The sequence below is a fragment of the Otolemur garnettii genome, unplaced genomic scaffold, assembly GCF_000181295.1.
Source record: "Otolemur garnettii isolate 467f Iridium unplaced genomic scaffold, OtoGar3 scaffold00018, whole genome shotgun sequence".
In the NCBI taxonomy this organism is placed as follows: Eukaryota; Metazoa; Chordata; class Mammalia; order Primates; family Galagidae; genus Otolemur; species Otolemur garnettii.
Genome location: NW_003852413.1, coordinates 19,003,768 through 19,012,844, shown reverse-complemented (window position 1 = coordinate 19,012,844; position 9,077 = coordinate 19,003,768). Strand labels below are relative to the sequence as shown.

At 47.6% G+C, this 9,077-nt stretch overlaps 2 protein-coding genes across 4 annotated transcripts in view; both read right to left on the bottom strand.

Annotated features, from left to right (window-relative positions):
* Nucleotides 1-771: 771 nt before the first annotated feature.
* LOC105886647 (leucine-rich repeat-containing protein 37A2-like) lies at nucleotides 772-6,469 on the bottom strand. The gene is made up of 6 exons (XM_023511233.1): nucleotides 6,458-6,469; nucleotides 6,000-6,293; nucleotides 3,569-5,351; nucleotides 2,759-2,857; nucleotides 1,742-2,653; nucleotides 772-800 (listed from the first exon to the last, which is right to left on the bottom strand). Exons 1-6 carry the CDS (start codon nucleotides 6,467-6,469, stop codon nucleotides 772-774), a joined length of 3,129 nt encoding a protein of 1,042 aa, XP_023367001.1.
* An 837-nt stretch (nucleotides 6,470-7,306) lies between these two features.
* RDM1 (RAD52 motif containing 1) overlaps nucleotides 7,307-9,077 on the bottom strand; it is a 10,131-nt gene continuing 8,360 nt past the window's right edge. For all 3 annotated transcript variants that reach the window (XM_003786241.2, XM_003786242.2, XM_012802934.1), the window contains one exon: nucleotides 7,307-7,408. In XM_003786241.2, coding sequence (XP_003786289.1) covers nucleotides 7,307-7,408 — 102 coding nt within the window. The remainder of the gene's footprint in view (nucleotides 7,409-9,077) is intronic.

Sequence of the window (9,077 nt, the reverse complement as noted above, 5' to 3'; positions counted from 1 at the left end):
AGTGTCACCTCAAGATGTGGAAGTGTCACCTCTGGATGCGGAAGTGTCACCTCAGGATGTGGAAGTGTCACCTCAAGATGCGGAAGTGTCACCTCAGGATGTGGAAGTGTCACCTCAGGATGCTCTGGAGAAGGAGCTGTGCTTGTTAGGACTGTAGAAGGTTCAGCCTCCATAGTGGACACTGGAGTTATGGAAAGCCCCGTAACTATGGGCGATGTTGAATGCTGAGCTTCATCCTGACTTGGTGTTGAAAGTGTCACCTCTTGATATACTGGGGGTCGAATTACAACTTCCTTAGGTGGCTCTGGAGGCTGAGTTTGGGTCTCTGGCATGGTTGGAGGTTTAACCTCCATAGTGTGTTCTGGAGTTACAGTAGATTCCTGGTCCAAAGGTTTAGCTGTGACCTCAGTCAGGTTTGGCTGCCAAGTCTGAATTTGGTCTGGATGTGGAGGTGTCACCTCAGGAAACTTCAAGGTAGGAGCTGTACTTATCTGAGCTGTAGAAGGTTCAACCTCTGTAGTGGACAATGGTGTTACGAGAAGCCTCAGTTCCAAATTTTGAACTGTGGCACTGGGAGATGTTGAATGTGGAGCTTGATCCTGACCTTGGTTTGGAGGTGTCACCTCTTGATATACTGGTAGTTGAGCTACAAGTTCCTTAGGTGGCTCTGGAGGCTGAGTTGGGGTCGTTGGCACAGTTGGAGAAGGTTCAACCTCTGTATTGGACCCTGGAGGTGAGGTTGGTTCCACAACAAAAGATGGAACTGTAACTTCAGTCGCTTTTGTATTCTGAACCTGAACCTGGTTGGGAAGTGGAAACGTCACTTCAGGGAGCTTAGGAGGAAGTGGAGTCTCCGTCAGGGTTATAGGGTGTTCAACTTCCACGGTGGGTTCTGTAGTTATGGAAAATACTGGGCCTAAAGTTGGAAGTGTGATACTGGGTAATGCTGGAGGCTGAGCTCGATCCTGACTTTGTGTTGGAGGTGTTACCTCTACGTGCAGTGGGGGTTGAGCTACAACTTCCTTAGGTGGCTCTGGAGGTTGAGCTGTGGTTTCTTGCATGATTGGAGAAAGTTCAATGTCCGTAGTGGGTTCTGGAGTTATGGAAAGCTCCAGGTCCACAGGTTGAAGTGTGCCTTCAGTTAGATTTGGATTTTGAGCCTGAACCTGATTGGGTTGTGGAAGTGTCACCTCAGGAAGGCTTGGAGGAGTTGTACTCATCAGAGATGTAGAATATTCAGCTTCCACAGTAGGTTCTGGAGTTACAGTAATTCCCAGGTCCAAAGATTGAAATGTTTCACTGGGTGATGTTGGATACTGAGCTTGATCCTGACCTTGTGTTGGAACTGTCACCTCCTGATACATTACAGTTTGAGTTACAATTTCCTTAGGTGGCTCTGGAGGTTGAGATGGGGTCTCTTGCATGAATGAAGAATGTTCAACCTCTGTAATGGGTTCTGGAGTTACAGTAAGACCCAGGTCTGCAGATTGAAGTGGGACACTGGGCAATGCTAGATAGTGAGCTTGATCCTGACCTGGTGTTATAATTGTCACCTCCTGATATATTTGGGGTTGACCTACAATGATTTCTTTAGGTGGCTCTGGAGGTTGAGGTGGGGTCTCCTGCATGAATGAAGAATGCTCGACCTCTGTAGTAGATTCTGGAGTTATAGTAAGTGACTGCAACTCCCCAGATTGAAGTGGGACACTGGGTAATGCTGGATAGTGAGCTTGATCCTGACCTGGTGTTATAATTGTCACCTCCTGATATATTTGGGGTTGACCTACAATGATTTCTTTAGATGGCTCTGGAGGTTGAGGTGGGGTCTCCTGTATGAATGAAGAATTTTCAACCTCTGTAGTAGGTTCTGGAGTTACAGTAAGCCCCATGTCTACAGGTTGAAGTGGGACACTGGGTAATGCTGGATAGTGAGCTTGATCCTGACCTGGTGTTATAACTGTCACCTCCTGATATAATTGGGGTTGACCTACAACAACTTCCTTAGGTAGCTCTGGAGGTTGAGGTGGGGTCTCCTGCATGATTGAAGAATGTTCAACCTCTGTAGTAGGTTCTGGAGTTACAGTAAGCCCCATATCTGCAGGTTGAAGTGGGACACTGGGCAATGCTGGATAGTGAGCTTGATCCTGACCTGGTGTTATGACCGTCACCTCCTGATATAGTTGGGGTTGAGCTACAACTTCCTTAGGTAGCTCTGGAGATTGAGGTGGTGTCTCTTGTATGAATGAAGAATGTTCAACCCCTGTAGTGACTTCTGGAGTTATGGTAATCCCCATGTCCAAAGGTTGAAGTGTGACCCTGGGCAATGCTGGATAGTGAGCTTGATCTAGACCTGGTGTTGGAACTATCATTTCATAATTCATTGGAGGTTGAGCCATAACCTCCTTAGGGAGCTCTGGAGGCTGAGCTGGAGACTCCGGCTCTGTTGGAAAAGGTCTGACCTCTTCAGTGGACTTTGGAGGACGACCTAGGGCTTCCTGATGGCTCCCAGATGGTCCAACCTCCTTAAGGGGCTCTAGTGGCTCAGCTGGGGCCTCCTGGTGGACTGAAGACAGTTCTAGCTCCTTAGGGGGATCTGGAGTCTGAGCCACAGCCTCTTGCTGGACTAGAGAAGATTCAAACACTTCAGGGGGATCTGGAGGTAGGGAAAGGGGATCAGATTGGGTTGGTAAAAATTCACCCTGTTCAGTGGGAACTGCATGTGGAGTGGCATCTTCCCACTGGGTTGAGGAAGAGTCACCCTTCGAAGTGGGCTCTGTAGATATGGTAAGCTCCAAATCCACATGTTTAACTGTGGTGGTAGGCAATGTTGAATGACTTCTGAAAATTGTAGACAGATCTAGAGGTGAAAGTCCCTCATCTGACAATGAATGTTCAATCATTGTAGAGAATCCTGGAGGCTTAGGTGTGTGGAACAATGAAGGTTCAACACTCACAGTGGGTAGTTGAGACAATGCTGATATTCCCTGCTGGTCTGAAGATGGTTCCTCAGGAAGCTCCTCAGGCTGAGTTGGGACCCCTTGATGGAATGGAGGATGTTCATCCTTTTCAGGGACATTTGGCTGCTGTTGGCCTTTCAAAGATTCAAATTGCTGAGAGGGCACTGGAGCCTCCGGTTGGGATGAAATGTCAACCTCATTAGTGAATTCTGGAGTCGTGGTAACCACATGATCTGAAGGTTCAACCTCTTCAGAAGGTTCTAGAGACAGAGGTGGGAACTCCTGCTGGGTTATAGAAGGTTCCATATCACTGACTGGCACTGAGAGATGATCTGTAGCCTCTGCAGTAGGCTCTCCTGATATGGTGACCTGCACATCTGCAGGCCTAACAATGTCATTAGGCAAGTTTGAATGTTGAGTTTGATGGTGCTCTGGAGGTGAAACTGTTACTTCATGATGCTCTGGAGATAGAGTTGGTTGCTCCTGCTGGGCTAGAGAAGTTTCTACCTCCTCAGGATACTCTGGAGGTGAAGCCTCTGGCTTTGTTTGAGAAGATTCAGCCACATTGGTATGCTGTGAAGTTATGGTAACCTCCACATCTGGAGGTTTACCTGTCACCTCATGATTTGGTGGAGTTTGACTTATACTTTCCATAGGGGACTCTGGAGTTTGAGCTGTGGCCGCCTGCTGGATTTGAGAAGGTTCGAGCTCCCCAGGAGACACAAAAGGCTGAGGTGGCTGCTCCTGCTCACTGAGGGAAGGTGCAGCCTCCCCAAGAAAGCCTGGAGACTCAGCTGAGGTCTCTTCCTGGGCGGCAGAAGGTTTCACCTCCTCAGGATGCTCTGGAGGCTGAGTTGGGGTCTCCTTCTGGGTTGAAGAAGATTCAGCTTCTTTGGTAGGCTCTGAAGTTATGGTAACCTCCACATCTGGAGGTTTAACTGTAACATTGGGAAAGTAATAGTGATGAGATCGATCCCCACCTGGAGGTTGAACTGTCACCTCATGATTAGGTGGAGTTTGAGCTACATTCTCCATGGTGGTCTCTGGAGCTTGAGTTGTGGCCTCCTGATGGGTTTGAGAAAGTTCAGTCCCCCCAGGAAACACATAAGGCTGAGGAGGTGGAGTTGGGATCTCCTGCTGGGCTGTAGAAGATTCAGCCACACTGGTAGGCTCTGAAGTTATGGTAACCTCCAAATCTGGAGGTTTACCAGTCACCTCATGATTAGGTGGAGTTTGAGCTATAATCTCCATAGGGGATTCTGGAGCTTGAGCTGTGACCTCCTGCTGGATACTAGAAGGTTCAGTCTCTGCAGGAGACACAAAAGGCTGAGGTGTCTGCTCCTGCTCACTGGCGGGAGGACCAGCCTCTGTAGGAAAGCCCGGAGACTCAGTTGAGGTCCCCTCCTGGGTGGCAGAAGGTTTCACCTCCTCAGGATGCTCTGGAGGCTGAGTTGGGGTCTCCTGCTGGGTTGAAGAAGATTCAGCCTCTTTGGTAGGCTCTGAAGTTATGGTAACCTCCACATCTGGAGGTTTAACTGTAACATTGGGCAAGTGATAAAGATGAGGTTGATCCTCACCTGGAGGTTGAACTGTCACCTCATGATTTGATGGAGTCTGAGCCATATTCTCCATGGGGGACTCTGTCACCTCATGATTAGGTGCAGTTTGAGCTATATTCTCCATGGGGGACTCCATGGGGGACTCAGGAGCTTGAGCTGTGGCTTCCTGCTGGATTTGAGAAGGTTCAGTCTCCCCAGGAGACACAAAAGGCTGAGGTGGCTGCTCCTGCTCACTGGGGGAAGGCTCAGCCTCCCCAGGAAAGCTTGGAGACTCAATTGGGGTCTCCTCCTGGATGGCAGAAGGTTTCACCTCCTCAGGATTCTCTGGAGGCTGAGTTAGAGTCCCCTGCCGGGCTGAAGAAGATTCAGCCTCTGTCACAGGCTCTGAAGTTATGGTAACCTCCACATCTGGAGGTTTACCTGTCACCTCATTTGATGGAGTTTGAGTTATACTCTCCATAGGGTACTCTGGAGTTTGAGCTGTGGCCTCCTGCTGTATTTGAGAAGGTTCAGTCTCCTCTGGAGACACAAAAGTCTGAGGTGGCTGCTCTTCCTCACTGGGAGGAGGTCCAGCCTCTGCAGGAAAGCCTGGAGACTCAGTTGGGGTCTCCTCCTGGGTGGCAGAAGGTTTCACCTCCTCAGGATGCTCTGGAGGCTGAGTTGGGGTCTCCTGCTGGATTGAAGAAGATTCAGCCTCCTTGGTGGGCTCTGAAGTTATGGTAACCTCCATATCTGGAGGTTTAGCTGTAACACTGGGCAAGTAATAAAGATGAGGTTGATCCTCACCTGGAGGTTGAACTGTCACCTCATGATTAAGTGGAGTTTGAGGTATACTCTCCATAGGGAACTCTGTCACCTCATGATTAAGTAGAGTTTGAGGTATACTCTCCATAGGGAACTCTGTCACCTCATGATTAGGTGGAGTTTGAGCTAAATTCTCCATGGGGGACTCAGAAGCTTGAGCTGTGGCCTCCTGCTGGATTTGAGAAGGTTCAGTCTCCCCAGGAGACACAAAAGGCTGAGGTGGCTGCTCCTGCTCACTAGGGGAAGTCTCAGCCTCCATAGGAAGGCCTGGAGGCTGAGCTGGGGTTCCCTGCTGTGTCACAGAAGGTTCAACCTCCTCAGTGCGCTCTGGATTTTGAGCTAGGCCTTCTTGTTGGGTTGGGGATAGTCCAACCTCCTCAAAAGGTGAGACCTCTTGTTGGGTTGAGGAAAGTTCCACCTCCTCAGGGCGCACTGGAGGCTGAGCTGGGACTTGCTGCTGTCTTGAAGTAGGTTCAATGTTGTTACTTGGCTCTGAAGTTATTGTAAGCTCCAGATCTACAGGTTTAACTGTGACTTTGGGCAAGACTGAGTGATAAGTTTCAGGCCGAGTTGGAGATGGAACATTTATCTCATGATGTATCACTGGCTGAGCCACATCCTCTTCAGTATTAGTTGGCTGCTGAGCTGAGGCCTCCTGCTCTGTTAAAGAAGGTTCAACCTGCTCAAAAGGCTGTGGAGCCGGAGCTGGGGCCTGCTGCTCAGTTAAAGAAGGTTCTTCTTCCTCAGGGTACTCTTCTACGGTTTCTTGATGGAGTAAAGAGGATGAGATCTCCTCAGGGGTCTCTGGATTTCGAGTTTCATCTTTTATATTGAACTGAGAAAGTTCACCCTGTGCAGGGGCCTCTTGAGCCACCTCTGGGTTTCTCGGGAGTCCCAGAGGTATGCTGCCAGGGTAAAGTAAATCCATACTTTGATCTGTATAATCATCATTCTGCAGAATTTGTTTGCGAGACTGAGGTTTTGATTCAAATTGGTCTGGAGCTCCAACAACAACCTTAGCGAGCCGTGGATGATGAGCTAGATCTTCCTTTAGGTTCTTTGGTGAAACAATAAATCTTGTTGGTTTTGAACTGTGACTATCTAGAGGTGGAACAAGTATTTCATATGCCTGGTGACCTGTAACCCCATCTGGACTTACAGTTTGAATCTTCCTTCTGCGTTGAGTAGGCAGAGTTAGGACTTGATTCTGATCCCAACCTGGCGTTGGAACCACCTCTGGAAGCCTTTGTTGTCTCCTTAGCTTATCATTCAGATCCCGATGTAGAACAGCAATATCTGGCCCTTGACGTAGCTCTTGAGCCGAATCCGTGTCCAGGAATGGAACCAAATTCTCAGGCAACTCGTGAGGTGGAGCCAACATCTGGGAAGGAGCAGAAGACTCCAGGTAATCAAAGCCCCCAGGATCTGCTGGGGGTGTAGGCACATGGGGCGATTCGGGTGGGACGGAAGAGAGGGAAGACCAGGGCTCTTTCGGCCCTGGGGATTCAGAGGTAGGTTGCACCCGGTCCCGTGACCACCTCCAAACAGGAGCTGCCTGTATCAGCAGCCACAACAATTGCCACGTGAGAAGGACCCGTGGGGTCCACGGTCGCAGTAGAGACATAACGTCCTGAGACTCCGGCGCCAACGAGAGCCGGAACTCTTATGGCAGCCCCGCAGTGCGGGCACCCATAGCAACTGCGTGCCCCGCCCCCCCCCTTTATCTACGACAACCTTTATTTACGCAGCAACCTTTATTAAGCTCCGGCCCAGATCGGCCTGTGAGCTTTTGCCCACAGTCCCTGAGCCCAACCCCCTTCCCCACAGAGATACAACTGTCTCACACCAGAACGCCCTTCCCGCCCTTAGCAGAACAAGATTTGGGCTACAGGGTAGCCCCCAGCACTCCAGCAGCCCAATATGGTAGGGGCGCCAGGGCTTCCTGAGGAAGTCACAAGGTCTCGCCTCTTGGTACATTCAGAAGTACTAGTTCAATTCTGGCAGCCTGAACTCGTCTTCCTCCAAGCTGAAATCCGAGAGATATTCTTCTTCCCCCTGGCAGTACTGCTTCCAAGAAACACAATTGACCTGCAAAATGAGCACCAGTTAGGGCGGCAGGCAAAACACACATTGCTCCATTTGTTATTTACTCCAAATGTTGCCATTTCCTTTCAGTATCCTTTCTTCCATGTTTGACAATTAATTCACCACTCTATCAGGTAGGGGCTGCCATGGAATGAGAGATGACTCCAAAATTTCTGTAGGAAGGGTTTTAAGAGTTGAGTAATTCAACTTAGAAGAGAAGGTGTTGCTGCAAATGAGTAGCTCCTTAGGTCAGCAATGGGCAAACTTCCCCCTATTCTATAACCACAGTCAATAATCTAGAAGTAACTAGGTCACTTTTCAGAAGTCTAACCTGTACACACACATGGAGAAGACACACAGTATGTTAAAGTCAGCATGTTAAATAATTATCTTCAAATACTACTATAACAGAACCCAAGTGACTTATTTCACAACTCTTCAGCATGTATCACTCTCAGGAAAGTGTGAAACTCAGAATTTTCCTGGTGCTTTTACTAAAGTCCTGGCTCTTGGTTCTGACCCCTTACTTGAAGTTTGGAGAGCAGAAGTGAGGACTGTTAGAATTCTAATATGGTTGTGGACACCGGAGAGAGGTTTGTCTCTCTCACCTGGAGATAAAATAGTGCTTCATCTTTTTCCCCAGGGTCTAGCATATGACTTGGTGCACAGTAATAGTTTTGGCTTGGAGAGGTGATTCCAAGATTTACCTCATTTAGGGATGGACCTGTTGTTAGAATCAGATTTCTGAAATTGGTGCTGACTTTCTTACTTCCTCTCACATTTCCCAGGAAACGAGTATTCTTTTTTTTTGAGACAGAGTCTCACTATGTCACCCTCGGTAGAGTCCTGTGGTGTCACAGCTCACAGCAACCTCAAACTCTTGAGTTTAAGCGATTCTCTTGCCTCAGCCTCCCCAGTAGCTGGAAAGAAACTAGTATTCTTAAAGTTTGACAGTTCCGTATACGAAAACACCACACTGTCAGAATTGTATTAATGTACATAGTTATCATTCAATAAAAAAAAAAAAGTTTGACAGTTCCTTTACTGGTTTTATTTAAATAAAATTACAATAATTATTTAAATAGAATTACAATAATTACCTTAAATAGAATAAAACTTCAAATACTTTTCCAGACTGCAACCACTTTCTCTTTCACTCCTTTCTTCAAAACAAAACACTTTGCAACTCTGGAGCAAGTTAAATAATCAAAAATCTACCCCCAAATTAAGTTCCCCTGACACAAAACACATTTTTTGCTCATTTAAAAAAAACTCATATGTAGTAAATAATGATAACTTTAGAAATTACTTTAGCAACTTAATCCCTAATTAAGGGATTTCACATATAGTTTTGCATTGCTTGCCACATGAGGAGAAGCTTGAACAATGCATCATTGAAAAAAAAATGCATCATTAGGCAATTTAGTTGTTGTGGTATAGGAGGTATACATGTATCCTACTATTTACCCAGGCTATATGGTATGGCCTATTGCTCCTAGGTAACAAATCTGTACAGCATGTTATGGTACTAAACATGGCAGGTGGCTTGGCACCTGTGGCTCAAGTGGCTAAGGCACCAGTCACATACACCTAAGGTGGTGGGTTCAAATCCAGCCTGGGCCTGCCAAACAACAATGACAACTGCAATAAAAAAAAAAAAAAATAGCCAGGC